Raw genomic sequence first — 16,283 nt, forward strand, 5'->3', positions numbered from 1 at the left:
AATAGGAGATAAGCTCCCCCGCGAAGAAAAGGCGATTTTCTCTGTCTTGTACTGCCTCGAGTCATCATGGTGTACAGCAGGCTGTATTATAATAAATTATTGTGGTTTCTTGTAATATTAACATTCCTAGATCCTATAGCGTGTACAGTGATTTTAATCGCATTCGGGATTAGAGAAAAGGGGACCGAGAGAGGAGCCGAGTAACCAGTAAACAAGTAAAAGGAGAACGAACAGATGGAAAAGACGGGAAAAGAAAAACGGAAAATAGGATCTCACTAATTTCTTCTCTTCGTCGTTGAATGACGCGAGATGGGTATACATGTAAACGTATGGGGGGGAAAAAAATAGTGTTATATGTTTATATGTACACTCGTGTGTATCTATAATGAATTCTTAGAAGCTTTCTCATGATTGGGACTTGACACACACTTTGCACCTTCGTTACACATTATACATGTATGGCTCGCAGCGAATCGGCAAATTTATCGTCGCCTTTCTCAAAGACGTTTAAAAAAAATCTCTCTTTGTCTCTCTCCCGCCTTCCCCGTTCCCTTTCCCTACCCTCCCCCCAGAGCGCATTGTCTCGACGTAAAAACGAAGGAAAAAAAAAGGTAGCAAAAGATATGGATTCTAACAATTGATAAGAGCGCGAAACGTGCGGAAAAAGGAACCTGTTTTTCTAGAGGGAGTTAAGAGGACGCGGATAACAAACGACTGTAAAATATCAAATTGTAATATTTTAATACTGATTTGCAGATGTGCATAATTTTAACATATAGCTGGTTATAAAAAGAGAACAAAAAAAACGGTGAGCGGATTTGTAACTGATAACTGGAAATTGTGTGAGACGCGGTATATCCCGTTCGATGAAACGGTCGAACGAATGAAGGGGGGAAAAAAGAGGAAAATGAAGAAAAAAAAGAAGCGGAGATACTTCGAGAAAGGATCATGACATGAATTTCCTGTGTTATACTTGCTAGGGGAATTATGATAGTTACACGAGAAGAAAATGTTTGTTTTGTATATCTCTTAGGGATAAATAAACTTTTCAAAAAATACGATCTCCCTCTCGACGACGGCTCTTCTCCCTCCTGGCGTCGACGACTCCGTTTTCCGAAGATGCGCAATCAAACGGATTTGATCGGGGACGTTTTTTTTTTTTCGTTATATATTAATTTTCGATTTGTATCTTGTCAAAATTAAAAGTACATTCAAGAATTACGCAATCTCCAATGGGTATTCGGGATGGAGAGAAAATCTCGTAAATTTGCATCCGGAGATAAATCGGATAAAAATTAATTTCGTGCAACATATCGGCTTAAATTGAAATTGGACGATATGCATTGACAATCTTTCGAGTATTTCTCTCTTTGAGGATAAGCGGTTTCTAAAATCCATCGTGAATTGAAATATAAATTTTGTCATTGCAACATATATAAAATGTGGAATCAGATTGCGACATTCATATTTACATTCAACGCCGAAGAGATGTAAAGGAAAAAAACTGGCGGTCGAAATTTTTATTGTGAAAAAATCTGTTTACTGTCGAAATTGGAGAGATCTGCTGGATGACGTTCATACATGAAGAATTTTGTTTTCAGGCACATGCCGACATTTGGATAGCTCTATAAATTACACAAAATAGTACGATACAGCAATGCGCGATATAATTATAACTGTACGACTCGGCAATTTTTATTTATAGCTTTACACTGCACTCGAGCAGAATATCTTCTCTCGTCGAAGCGTCTTACTTTCGATAAACAGCAAAGTTATAATATAAGAAAATTAGCTATATATTTTACAATTCTCTATATAACGAAAGGACAGTGTATAGGCAAATGATTTCTCGACGTCATTGCAAGAAGTGTAAAGAAACTACGCTATAAAAAATATCTTGTATGTACAATTTGCGAGTGATGTCGTAATAAAGGTTATATATATACATACACATATATACATATATATTGTATATAATGTGTACGAAGGAGAAAATTCAATGAAAATAAATGCAATTGCAGCGTCTGCAACCTAATTTTCCTTGTATCCCCTAGCATTTTTCGTATTTGAAGCGAGACGGACACATGAGTCGTAGCATCCATAAGAGAAGGAGCGAGAGACGCGACTGACGCGAGTGCGGTGCGGGAAGTGCCGACAGCGCCGACGCGACAGTGGCACCTTCGTGCGGACGGACCTTTAGGAGAGACGCGGCTCGCGCCACCTGTCGGCGCGACGCCATACCGCTCGCTCGCAATCGAACGGATCACCGGGAGTCCGTTTCGCCGTTCTAGATATATACATCACCTTTTTGTTTGCGTACATAGGTACGCTCGTTTGACAGTTACAAGGGGCATGTACATTTGAAAATCAAACGCGACGGACTTAATGGCCGCGTGAGGGAGTCGCGTTTGGGTCGTCCGGCTTGCGCCTCAGCGTTTCAGCGCGCGTACGTTTCACGACGTCGCGCGTTTTCGACCGCTTCGTCCTGGTCCTCTCCACCCGTCGACTTCTTATGCCGTTATCCTGCCGCTAATCTAGGTAAGCGCGACGACGACGACGACGACGAGGGACTTGTTCGTCGGATCGCGGTGTCGAAACTCGGCTGTTTCGCCGTGCCGAATTCCTTTCTTGGTGATTTCGCCGAGTGACGACACGTGCCGACCGACAGGTATCCTGCAACCGTCGTTTCTTCGGCGAATAAATCAAACGCGTGAGAGTGTCGCGCGAATTGGATAGAGAGAGAACCGACTTTGCGTGTATGTTACGCTTGTCATCTAACTTTCAGCGCTTTGTTTGGGTAAGAATTCGCGAAGGAATCTTGTTGAATTTGTCACTCGTGAGATTTTTCATCGAAATCTGACTGACTCATTCAACGTTGTTTTTCTATATTTTTGTCGTGATTGTCAAATGTATGTCAAATTCACTTATTGCCAAAGTACATTTGTACGTTTATTTTGAACTGTCAAGTAGTTTGTTGATATAAGAGAGCATATGTAGGTATACCGATCTTCTGTTTGTTTGATGTCTGACTTTGATAAAGGGACACTCCAAATGAGTCATTCTTGCAGGATAATCAATCATGGAACAGGACACGGAGTATATGAAATTGCCTCTGGAAGAGCGCCTTTCGCACAAGGTATTAATGATTTATATTGACCACTTTTCATAGGGTAATGATCATGATTTTCGTCAAGATATCGCCGCATTGATCAACAAGTGACACAAGTAAAATATGTTAATTTTTTACTTGTGTCACTTTTCTATCAACACAGTGATATTTATAATATTTTTTTGCTGGACAGGTTGTATTTTTGTCAGTCACATTTAATGCAATATGTCAACTTGTGGTAATCTTGATTGAACAGTTTAATTTTTTTGTAAATGTATATACAGGATGTACCTGAAGTAAAGTAACTTGGGTAACAAATTTTGTGGGGCAAGCTTTCCATACTAAAACATGAAAAGAACTAAAAGAGGTTCATGCAAACATATGTTTGCAAACTCACTGTTACTGAGATATAGCTCAAAATGTTAAGTATTATGCTCGCTAACTACCATCGTTGGGAGTAAGGGGGGAGGGTGCACAGATCTTCCTTGTTTACCTATAAATATTAGTATTTGTTCTCATTCTTGTATTTTACATTGTGTATTGAAAAACAATTATTTTTTCAATTATTGCTCATAGTATTCAATCAAATGGGAGACATTTCAAACATATGTTATAATTAAAAATTGAAATAAATATTAAATAATAATAAATATTACGTTTTTATTTTTATTTTTTCTCAATTATAAACATTTTGAACTATATTTCAGTATATAATAGTGGATTTACAGACAAATGTTCATTTGAACTTTTTTTTATGTTTTGAGGAGCTCATCCCCAAAGTTTGTTAATTTATTTCAGATACACCTGCATAAATAAAAACAACTTTTTATTTTGGTATAATATACACATGCGTTAAACATAAAACTTACATTCAACTTGCGTATAGCATTTTACACATATGACTTAATATCTTTAGAGCTAAACATATTGGATTAAATAAATTATTAAGCTAAACGTATTGGATTAAATAAATAATATCTTATGATATTGCGCAGTCCTGGCGAGCACGTTTGCATGGGTACGAGGAGTGCGTGAAGACATTCCAGTGTATGGACGATGAGAAGTCACCGGAGTGGAACAAGTACTTGGGCCTCATCAAGAAGTTCGTGGGGGACAGTAATGCGGCCGCGCAGGAGAAGGGCCTGGAGGCGACCCTGGCTTACGTGGAGAACGCCGCGGTCGCCAGCAAGATAGTCGGTGAGGTGATGAACGGCATCGTGTCCAAGTGCATCGCCGCGCCTAAGGCCAAGACGAAGGAGGTGGCTGTGCAGATCACGCTGATGTACGTCGAGATCGAGAAACACGAGGCGGTGCAGGAGGAGCTGCTGAAGGGCACCGAGGCGAAGAATCCGAAAATTGTTTCGGCGTGCATCGCCACCTTGACGCTGGCGCTCAAGGAGTTTGGACCCAAGGTGATCAGTATGAAGCCGCTGATGAAGAAGATAGCGAACTTCCTGGAAGACAGGGACAAGATGGTGCGGGAGGAAGGCAAGGCTATGGTAGTGGAGATGTATCGATGGGTGGGCGATCGCCTGAAGCAACAGTTGAACACATTGAAGCCGGTGCACATCGCGGAGCTGGAGGCGGAGTTCAGTAATCTCGGCGATGAGAAAGTGGTGCCTACGCGCTATCTGCGCTCTCAGAAACCGAAGAATGTGGGCAACGGTGGCGAGCCAGTCGCGGCGAGCGATAATGGCGAGGACGACAACGAAGACGCGGACGGTGTCTCGATTCCGGACGTCGATCCGTACGAGTTATTAGCGCCTGTGGACATCCTGTCCAAAATGCCGAAGGATTTCTATGAGAAAATCGAGGCGAAGAAGTGGCAGGAGCGGAAGGAGGCGCTGGAGGCGCTCGAAACGCTCGTCAAGAATCCGAAACTGGAGAGCGGCGACTACGGTGACGTAGTGAGGGTCTTGAAGAAAATTATCTCGAAAGACACGAACGTGCTGGTGGTCACGCTGGCGGGAAAGTGTCTGGCCGGTCTGGCCGCGGGTCTGAAGAAAAGATTTCAATCCTATGCCTCCGCCTGTTTGCCCGCCATTCTGGAGAAGTTTCGCGAGAAGAAGCAGACAGTGGTACAGACATTGCGGGAGGCTGCCGATGCCATTTACCTGAGCGTAAGCATCGATCTCATCCTCGAGGACACTGTAGCCGCCTTGGAGAACAAAAATCCGGCGGTGAAGGCCGAGACGGCCGCATACCTGGCTCGATGTTTCGCGCACACGCCACCTGCGAATCTCAACAAGAAGCTGCTGAAATCTTACACCGGCGCGTTGCTGAAGACGCTCAACGAGTCGGATCCAACGGTACGCGACAATTCAGCGGAAGCGCTCGGCACCGCGATGAAGCTGATCGGCGAGAAGGCGATGATGCCGTTCCTGACGGATATCGACAATCTAAAAATGACGAAGATCAAAGAGTGCGCCGACAAGGCGGTGATACTCGTCAAAGTGACGAGCGGTACGAAGAAGCAGGAACGGCCCAACACCGCTCCGGCCAAGGTGGAGTCGCAGCGGGCGAACAAGGCGAGCAAGGAGAAGAGCGGCAAGTCGAGTACCGCGAAGAGACCCAACACCGGTATCGCGATGGGCAAGAAGTCAGCGTCGAAGAAACCCGGCGGTGCCTCGTCCCTCACGAATATGGCGCCGAAGAAAGCAGTTCAGATGGAGAAGAATTACAGTTCGGAGGAGATCGAGGAGATGGCGGCTGAGCTTTTGCCAGCCGAAATAATCGCCGGTCTCGTGGACAGCAATTGGAAAACGCGTCTGGCGGCGGTCACGCAATTGTCGGACACCGTCAAGGCAATGGATTCGGCGGAGGTGCCGACCCAGGTGATCGTACGGACCTTGGCGAGGAAGCCTGGCTTCAAGGACACAAATTTTCAAGTAAGGATAAAATTAAGATTAATATATAATATATTCGATTTACAATTTAGAATTGATTTTTAATATTTAGTTTAATATATTTTTTTTTTAACCGAAGAATATCTTTATAATGAAACATCTTAATTTCTATTTTTAGGTGCTGAAACTACGCGTAGAGATTGTGAAGTACCTGGCGGAAAATCATCCCTTCACAGCCACCGTGGCCGAGTACTGTCTCATGGACATCGCGGAAAAGTTGGCGGACGCGAAGAACAGTTCGATCGCTGTCGATACTCTGCTGGCGATCGCCCAGGCTACGAGCTTCGAATATATAGCAGACGAGATAATGGCATTTGCGTTTAATCAGAAGAATCCTAAGGTGCAGCAGGAGACACTGCTGTGGCTGTGCCGGGGACTCACGGAGTTCGGTTTGTGATGTTTTCATTTTCTGGCTGTAATACTTAATTTAGCAGCAGATAAAAAATATGTATACGCAAAATGCAATTGAGTTTATTAATTTATTCAAATCTCTTAGGTTACGATCTCAATGTCAAGTCTATCATGGAGAATATCAAGAAGGGAGTAGCCGCGACGAATCCTGGCGTGCGTACCGCCGCAATAACCTTGCTAGGTACTTTGTATCTTTACATGGGCAAACCGCTGCTGGCGTTCTTTGATAACGAGAAACCCGCGCTACGGCAGCAAATCGAGCAGGAGTGCGAGAAGCGCAGCGGCGAGACGCCACCGGTGCCCATTCGTGGCGCCAAGACCAAGAAGATCAACACTATTAACGCCGAGGATGAAGAAGAGGACATGGAGGAGAAAGCTGGGGGCAGCGAACCGGATCTCAATGAACTGGTTCCGCGAGTTGATATCAACTCCCAGATCACCGAAGCGCTGCTGGCCGAATTGGCCGATAAGAACTGGAAAGTGCGTAATGAAGCGTTGCAGAAGGTGAACACTCTACTCGGCGAGGTCAAGTTTATTAAACCGACCATCGGCGATCTGCCGCAGGGATTGGCCCAGCGTCTCGTCGACAGCAACAGCAAGATTGCACAAGCAACTCTAGGTCAGTAATTTACGATCGTGAAATTAACTGATCATAAACTGACCTTGTAATCTATAATTAATATCATTGGACTATTATAAAGTTTTTTTAAAATTAAATTCTCGATTTCAATTAAAATTTATAATTCAGAAAAAAACTATTAAATCTGATTTAATATTAGCAGATTACTCAATCGATGGTTCCTAAAATTTTATTATTTAACAACCGCAATCAATAATTAATCAACAGTTTTATTACACTTTGTTCAAATATGTTTCAGGTATCTGCGAGACATTGGCGACGGCTATTGGACCGCCGATGAAACAGCACGTTCGCACTCTGTTCCCTGGATTTTTGCATTGTCTGGGCGACAGCAAAAACTGGATCAGAACGGCTGCGATCTCCTGCATCAATACATGGGGAGATCAGTGCGGTTATAAAGAGTTCTTCGATGGCGAGATGATAGGCGACGCATTGAAGGCCGGCTCGCCGATGTTGCGATCCGAACTATGGAGCTGGCTGGCGCAGAAATTGCCCTCGATCCCGGTGAAACAGATTCCCAAGGAGGAGCTTTTCGTGTGCCTTCCCTACCTGTACGCTAATCTAGAGGATCGTAACTCGGACGTACGAAAAAACGCTCAGGAAGCTGTTCTCGGTTTCATGATTCATCTCTCTTACGAAGTGATGACCAGAAACACCGAAAAATTGAAGGTATTTATGCAAATTAAAAATGATGAATACGTTTCTAATATCTTTCGAACATAGTTGGTGTAATGTCCGAAAAATATCAGAAACATATTTGTATTATTCAAACAACTTTTCTTTTTCGTCCACTGCTGGACATGCTCTCTTAATCTATCTAGATTAGAAGATTTTAGCCATTTTCCCTATCACGCTGATCAGTGCCGATTGATAGGGGGATCAATTGATTTTGCTTAAGTAGTACGTGCACAGGGCAAATCACTCTCGGTGATTTACCGTTGCCTTTCTGAGAGATGGCGATCGAATAAAATTAAAATGTTTTTGTTTTGTTATCGATGTGGACGGATCTGAACCCGGATTCTCGGCATGGAAAGCAGACTCACAACTCTCTGTACCACGATCGCGACGTTTCTTATATATAGATTTTTTAATGACTCATTGCGATAATTAATAAATTTACTTGCCAGTTTAAGATAACAAAATAATACCACTTGTGACGATAATAAAGAGAATTGTAACTTTTGCAGCCGGGATCGCGGACAGTGGTAATAGCCGCACTGGACAAAGCTCGTCCTAGCTTACCTATAAAGCCTTTGCCTAAGAAGGAACCGTCAGACGACAATATCCAGAAGGGCGGCGCGAAGGGTGCGAAAGTAGTGAAAGCGATTAAATCGGTAACCAAGTCAAACATACACGATCTAACGAACATAATTAATCTGCGGATTAAGCAGATTAATGTTTTTTTCTCTTTTACGATGTATCGTTAATTATGTACATTGTTTCAGAAGGGCGCGTCATCGAAACCGAACAGTGCTCGCAAGAAAGATGACGACGTAGATACCAGTCCTCTGTTGGTGGTCAACAATCTGAAGCATCAGCGTGTGATCGACGAGCAAAAGTTGAAAGTGCTCAAATGGAACTTTACTACGCCCAGAGAAGAGTTCGTCGAGCTTCTGAAGGATCTTATGACCGCTGCGAACGTCAATAAGACTTTGAGAGCGAACATGTTTCATTCCGATTTTCGATACCATCTAAAGGCGATCGAAACACTTACCGAGGTGAGTACATATGTATGAATACAATAAAATAAAACGTTAGCAAAATTTATCGTACAGAAAGAATATTTAAATACTATTTTTCTATATATAAATTTTACTAATGTCATTTTATTTAATTTTATTATATAAATTTATTTATATTAACATAAATTTGTGGCTTCTAAAAGGTCGATTAAAGATCCATTGAAATCTTGAATTACATATGTCTATATAAGAATTATTTTTAAGATTTTAATTAATCTTTAATTAACATTTTGGAAGTCACAAATTTATATATATATATATATATATATATATGTATATATATATTGATTTTATAACGTTGTCCGATCCTCTCACGTATGACTGATGCGCACGCAGATTATACACGTCATATGGGACCTACATTAATTTATTTATTGCTGATTTCAAACGGCAAATTTCCCTGAGAGGTTTTTGGCCGGAATACTCTCGTGAGTTGGCTCGCCAGGCCCACGGAGAGGAGATAGGAGCGTATGTAAATATTTGGCCCTGTCTAGGGATCGAACTCGAGATCTCTGGCATAGCAAATCAGTGCGCTATTTGCCATGCTCGCTCTCTTCTTATTTTACTAAATAAGATTTGAAAAATATGTGTGTTTAATATATAACATCGATTCTCAATCTCGTTTATATATCCCTTTTATCAGGATCTTCCTGGAAATAGCAAAGCGTTAGTGTCTAATCTGGATCTCATTCTCAAGTGGTTGACATTGCGATTTTTCGATACTAATCCGTCGGTGCTTCTAAAAGGACTGGATTACTTACAACTGGTCTTTAATATGCTAATTGAAGACCAGTATCACATGTTGGAGACCGAGGCGGCGTCGTTTATACCCTACCTCATTATCAAAGTATGTCAATTTTGAATTGTTTCTTATATATATTTTTTTTACATGTAATGTTACATACGCTGCTGTTGATTAACAGATAGGCGACCCGAAGGATGCTGTGCGCAATGGCGTGCGAGCTTTATTCAAGCAAATAGCTCTTGTGTATCCCGTGAGCAAATTATTCTCGTACGTAATGGAGGGTTTGAAGTCGAAGAATGCCCGACAGCGAACAGGTAGACGATTTGATTTTTCCGTTTCCGTATAAAATGTTACGAAAATAATACGTGAATTGTGAGAACGAGTCGGTGCTTGCAGAATGCCTGGATCAATTGGGATCGCTGATTGAGAATTACGGGGTTGCGGTTTGCCAGCCTAGCCCATCCGCGGCGTTGAAGGAAGTTGCGAAGCAAATAGCGGATCGCGACAACTCCGTTCGTAATGCCGCGCTGAACTGCATCGTCCAGGCCTACTTCCTTCAAGGGGAACGTGTATTTAAGCTCATCGGCCAGGTACGCGAGTGTGAATTTAGTTACGATACAAACTCGAAAGAAGGAAACCGCAGTCAATCAGTTATGTTTTTTTTTTTTTTTTTTTTTGCCGCGTACAGATATCGGAGAAAGACAAGTCCCTGTTGGACGAACGGATCAAGAGGGCAGCGAAGAATCGTCCCACAAAATCGGCATCCGCCACCAGACTCTCCACGCCTGCGGTCGCAACTTCCAGCCCGCCGACTGATGACATGGAGGCGGATTACGAGGAGGAACCGGAAGAGATTGCCGAGCCAATGGAGACAGTACTAGAGCTGTGAGTCATTTTTACACGTGATATCACTAAATTGCTATCGTGCTGGATGTTTAACAGAATAATATTTTTTTCGTTTTTATATTTTAATTTTTTCTCCAATATTATTTTCTTGTGAAATATTATCTTGCCAAGTCACTCACGTTCGCACATGCTTCGCTTTTAACATATCCGCAGGGCATGTGCCACGGGCACTACTGACAATAATGAGGACGAGCAAGTGCCTTCCGTGGACATTAAGTCCGCGTCTCCTTCAAAACCGGACCAGGAAATTGTCAACGATCACGATACGCAAAATCATCTTTCCGGTCGAGATAATTCGAAAACGTTTGTTGCTTATTTTAGTCATTTACACAACTGTCTTTGCGACGCGCTTTAACATGGTGGCCGGGAAATGCCGCGGAATTCCATCGTGCATCCTGCTTACACTGATTCGTCTATTGTCGAATATTCGTATCGTTACTTGTATATCTGTTCGTTTTAGTTGCACTTTCTGTTTTAATTTGCCTCACTTTTTCTCTACTCTTTTCCTTTAATATGCTTGAATGTTCCGTCTGTTTCGTTTCAGAAAACAAAAAATGCACAAGTGGTTTAGGGATTTAAACGGCTACAAAATAAATAATACTTTACAGCACGATAATCTTTGTTTTTCCAACTTGCTTATCTTATCATAGTGATATATTTATCATTAAATCATATAAATTGATATAAGCAAGGATTTTCTACTCTTTTGTACTCTTTTCAACTTCACATTAGTTTATTAACAAGCAAATTAAAAATTTTTTGTTCAGATACTGCAATATTTTAATTGAATTATTCCAAATATTGTATCCACATAGTAGTGTATTCGATTTGTGATGTGTGTGTGTATTATTTTTTCGATTTTCAAAGATTTTGTCGTATCTATATTCAATTTATTTTCTAGGAATTCTCCTACATCGTTGCAAGCAAAGGTCCCTTCAGGTCCCTTTGGACTAGACATGGAGTTCCTGCAGAGGCTCGAACTGAGTGCCCCAGTGAAGTATCGTAATCCGATATTAGCGGAACCCAGCTTATCAGATTTGAACGAGCCTCCAGTTAACATGTTAAACCCACCGAAGACACAGTAAGTTAATGATAAAATTATGGGTGTGTGAATAGAAATCAGGTTACTTATATATAATTAAATAATTTATTATTTTATTAATTTTGTGTATTATAAATTCAAGGATATTTTATCAAATAAATTAATAATTTAATAATTTTGTTTACTCAACTTTTCAGAATGATACCGATTTCACCACCGAAATTGTTAGTGTCAAAATTATCATCCGCTGTATCACCTCCTGCTGCTAGCAGTAAAGATGACACACTCGAGCGTAACATCTTGTCGATGGCCAGTATGGATTTGCCCACTGCAATACAGTCCATGAATGCAATAGAAAACGTTCGTATTTACTCTTTTAATATCCAAATATATTAAAAGACACACACGAATATTTAAAGATTTTCAAAAATATTTTACATATTAGTTTTATTATTGTGATTTCTTCAAAATTTTTGATGCGAGGATATTAAAATAAGTACTTTCTAAGCATTCATTTCTTCTCTCTAGCCTACGTCTGGGAAGAAATCGATGTTTTGCAAAAAAATGACCTATTTAAAAATCACAATTTTCTGCTTTGCATTTCTGCGTGTAATATACGCATAAATACCTATTAGCTTTTTTATATTACAGTTATTAAAATCTCATCAAGCGGTCACCTTGCAATCCAAGGAGGACAAATTCATCGGATCGATAAACATGCAACTGAAGTTATTGCAAACGTATCCATTACGACAGGAAAACGCGGACGTATCTAGGGGCTTCAGAAATACATTCCTGGTTATTCTCGTGGTAAGTACAATGACAATTCATTATTTTATAGATTATATATTTTAATAAACAATTTAGTATAAATTTAAAAAAAGGAATAAATACTAAAAAATTTAATTTTTAATAAGGCATGTTTCTGACAAAAGAAATTAAATTTTTTTTCAGTTTTATGACACTGGATTTCTCGGGAAGAATGTCCCTTTCATACATTTGAAGGAATTGGTAGATCAGATGATCAGTTTGTTGGCCGAAAACAAGTTGGAGCATTTGCATCAAGCTGGAGCGTATTACAGGGTGATCAATAACATCATGGTGAAAATTATTGACAACTCTAATCACACCACCATCATATGGTACGATTTACGAGAGAACAATAACGTTTACAATAACGTGATATTTATCACGTTCATTTTAATTTTTCTTTTGTACTTTTATTTATTACATTTGTTTTCTAGTGTATTGATCAAACTACTTCATTCCTGCGCTGAATCAAATGTTCCCTCGAAATATGAGGAGTTGGTGATGAAATGTTTGTGGAAAATAGTGAAAACAATGTCGAATTGGGCCGCTGATTTGGATTACGATACAATACTCTTGGAAGTGCACCGTTTCCTTAAGGTAATTTCTTTGAGGTATCGCAATGTTTGATTATTCAAATAAATAAAATGTATACAAGAAAGATTATCTCATTTTGCAACTTACATGAGTTATTAATAATCGATAAACGTTGCGATTTGTGCTTCGCTGACTATGTCTTAAATATTTCAACGTGGCAACATTTCGTATATTGTATGTACGTGTTATTTCCGCTTTGCAGGATTATCCTACTACATGGTGGAAGAAACGGAAGTCCGATACTCCGCTACGAACAGTCAAGACGGTTCTTCACAGTATGACCAGGGTGAAAGGCAGTTCGATACTTAATCACATGACGCTAATAAACAACACGAATGAATCTGAATTACACGCTTACTTAATAAGATTAATTGCGGTTAGTTATATTTTATATATTGTTTTTATCAAGTATTAAGTAATACGTTATACGTTATATATGTCGTATCGCTCATATTAGATATTAGCATTATACATACAGATGTATTATATATCTATATATAATGCTAATATCTAATATAAGCGATATTATACATCTATAGGAAAGATATACATCAGGAATTAATTAATATATTTATCTCAACAGAGTTTGAAGCCAGATGAGATTAATGCAGCGAAAGTGACACCAAAAACGAATAATGTGGGGAGGACGCCAAAACACTTGTCCAAGTCCACTCGTCAGCAGTTGGCGGAAATATTCAAGAAAATTGGATCAAAAGAGCACATGCAAGAGGTACGTATGTACATACAATTATATAAATATTTTTTAATTTTATTTATTAATTTTTAATGATAATATATAACATAAAACATTCCGATTGAACTTTATTAAATATTTCCAAAAATTCTTAGTATATTTTTTAAAATTATTTCGTCATACTTTAAAATGCCTTATATACATTTCTCAGATTCTTAATAACGTTCTCACAATTTGAAGTACTTTTAATCGTGTAATCGTATTTTCGTAGGGCCTAGTGCAATTATACGATTTCAAACTTCAATATCCGGAGGCTGACGTACAACCGTTTCTGGTGAAGTCCCATCAATTTTTCCAAGATTTCATAGAACAGGGACTGAGGGAGATCGATCAGGCGCGAAAAAACCAGAACATTTTGTCGCAGGCTAATAACCAATACTCTACGGGTAAGCAGCGCCAGACGAGTCTTATTAAATTTTCCATGAGCATAAAACAGTTGATATTAACAAAACGACTTGCTTTCTTATCTCGCGTTTACATAGAATAAAATAATGATTACACGAAAATCCGTAGGCTTCGTTTAAACTTTCGAATTCGGACGTTTCCAATTTCGACACGCAATATAATCATGCAAAATAACAATCGTTTGTAATTATTTAATCATATGCAAAATAAATGATGCAGAAGCCACCGAGTCTTCGGCCGCGGTTGCTGACGAGAAGGACCTGATGGATCCAATGTACAGGCTCGAGAAACTCCGAGCTCTGGAAGCACAATGTAGAACTTCCTCTCAACCGAACCCACCCTGATCCAACACAAGTATATATTATTAATTAGGTAAGCGGAACACGATACATATATACATGTATGTGTAAGATGATGCATATTTGTCCGACTTATTTATTCGCGTCTCTATTTCAAAATGTTCAATCCCATGGCGTTCTTCGACTGATTTTTCCCATTAACCGTCGTTCTTGCGCTTGACGCGTACGAATTTCCGGATTTCGCGAGGTTACAGTCAGATTACTTGCTCTCGGTAAATTAGTTTGAATTGATTTGCACAGTTAGCAGAAGACTTTTTAGCGACCGCGAATCGTAGGAAATAATAATATAGCTGCGCCATCGGATATCACGCGCCACATCGAATATCGATGTATCATAACGATCCTGCGTTCTAACTGTAGCAGTGTGTTATGTTTTCCACGATGTAACGACGATGCGTGCATGCTAATGACGTTTTGTTTCTTCCACAGCAGTTATGTATAGTTAATAAATAATGTTACTAATTATGTAAGGCCAAGCATATATAATGGTACATGTATGTATAAATATACGAAACTTGCACGAGCGTCACTCATGTCGTAGCATGATTTGATTTTACATTGTTTAACTTAGTATTTTTTTTACGCTATTTTCTAAATAAATTTATTCCATTTGAACTTGATTAGATTCACAATCATCATCATATCGTCGTTGTTTTCGCAAAATTCCTTCCCATTTTTGCAAAGAAAAGAGAACATTAGTATGTTATGTCATTAAGTATATCATCTGAACTGTCATATCATTCAATTTCTGAAAAAAGTTGCACTTGAAAAGAAAAAAAAATACGAATGGGCAGACGATGTATGGATCGATATAATCTAGCGCGATGTATGTACAATGTGATGAATTATTAATCTTAGCAATATGATTTTTTTATTCTTCCTACGTAAAAAATGTTGCTGTATAATTAATGACAAAATATTAAAAGATCTTACACGATTCCTTTTGTGTGTTACAAATCTTTTAATATTTTTAATTTAAATATCAAGAGATTATATAGATACCATACAATTCAAAAAGATTTGATGCCTGTTAAAGGCTTAAGTATCAGAGATATAGATATTTCTTTCTTTCACACAAGTCTTTTTATATGGAAGATAAAGACAGAAGGCTTCGCGGAGACAACAGCGATCTGAACTATTTATTAAGACGCAAAACTGTCATACCCCAGTTAGTATTTATGGATAGAATCGAAAAATAAGTAGTAAAGATAATAGTTAGCAATCAACATCGATACCTCGATGTTTATTACTCGATATAATAAAAAAAGGCGACGTTGAGCTGTAAAAATCTCATAACTCAAAAACATCCAGATTTCAAGTTTCAAAGTCTTTCAGATTAAAAAGGATGATGTCTTTTTGAGACATACGAATTCTAATGTTGATAATTTTTCTTCGAAAAATTGCTTTGTCGTTGTTTTGAAAAATGTTGATTTAGAAAACTGGCGTGATTTGATATCAGTTATGAATAAAATAATTAAATCTCACAAAAATTATAGCGTTTGCAAAAATTAATCAATCGCGCGATTATTACAAAAATTAAACTTTTCGCCACAAATTATAAATCGTATTGATTACTGTACCACAAACAGAACGCGTACACCACACAATTGCAAAAAGAATTACGATTGTCAATAAGATTACAATTATTTTTCCGCTTGTTTACGAATAAGCGTCAGGTATTACGAAATTTTTGAGTTACGAGATTTTTGTGGCTCGACGAAGTGAAAAGCGTATTCACCTTTCTATTATCGGTGCGGAGAAGAAATAACGAAGAACATACGGGGATCGTAGCTAACAATATATTTAAAAAAAGGGAAAGAATAGAATCTACTTTACTATTTGAAAATCTTATGACTCGAA

At 39.2% G+C, this 16,283-nt stretch overlaps 1 protein-coding gene across 3 annotated transcripts; it reads left to right on the top strand.

Moving 5' to 3' along the window:
* Positions 1-2,257: 2,257 nt before the first annotated feature.
* LOC105457617 (cytoskeleton-associated protein 5) lies at positions 2,258-16,235 on the top strand. 3 transcript variants are annotated; one of them, XM_011702402.1, is made up of 22 exons: positions 2,258-2,538; positions 3,069-3,136; positions 4,105-5,997; positions 6,134-6,404; positions 6,512-7,045; positions 7,305-7,735; positions 8,254-8,400; positions 8,512-8,784; positions 9,452-9,655; positions 9,732-9,867; positions 9,950-10,143; positions 10,242-10,438; positions 10,613-10,762; positions 11,361-11,540; positions 11,699-11,861; positions 12,153-12,311; positions 12,456-12,643; positions 12,746-12,908; positions 13,108-13,281; positions 13,489-13,635; positions 13,871-14,045; positions 14,284-16,235. In XM_011702402.1, the coding sequence occupies exons 2-22, from the start codon at positions 3,080-3,082 to the stop codon at positions 14,406-14,408; spliced, it is 5,961 nt and encodes a 1,986-aa protein (XP_011700704.1). In that variant the 5' UTR covers positions 2,258-2,538; positions 3,069-3,079; the 3' UTR covers positions 14,409-16,235. The 3 variants fall into 3 exon arrangements, with proteins under 3 accessions (XP_011700704.1, XP_011700705.1, XP_011700706.1); XM_011702403.1 differs by having other exon boundaries at positions 8,515-8,784; XM_011702404.1 differs by lacking the exon at positions 10,613-10,762.
* Positions 16,236-16,283: the final 48 nt, after the last annotated feature.

This window comes from Wasmannia auropunctata, unplaced genomic scaffold, assembly GCF_000956235.1.
Source record: "Wasmannia auropunctata unplaced genomic scaffold, wasmannia.A_1.0 LD335200.1, whole genome shotgun sequence".
Classification (NCBI taxonomy): Eukaryota; Metazoa; Arthropoda; class Insecta; order Hymenoptera; family Formicidae; genus Wasmannia; species Wasmannia auropunctata.

Bases quoted from the DNA above. Each gene is read 5' to 3' on its own strand.
- LOC105457617 (XM_011702402.1), top strand. From the start codon at position 3,080: ATGGAACAGGACACGGAGTATATGAAATTGCCTCTGGAAGAGCGCCTT. The intron at 12,312-12,455 runs GTAAGTACAATG...ATTTTTTTTCAG, and splicing joins CATTCCTGGTTATTCTCGTG to TTTTATGACACTGGATTTCT. The intron at 13,636-13,870 runs GTACGTATGTAC...GTATTTTCGTAG, and splicing joins CAAAAGAGCACATGCAAGAG to GGCCTAGTGCAATTATACGA.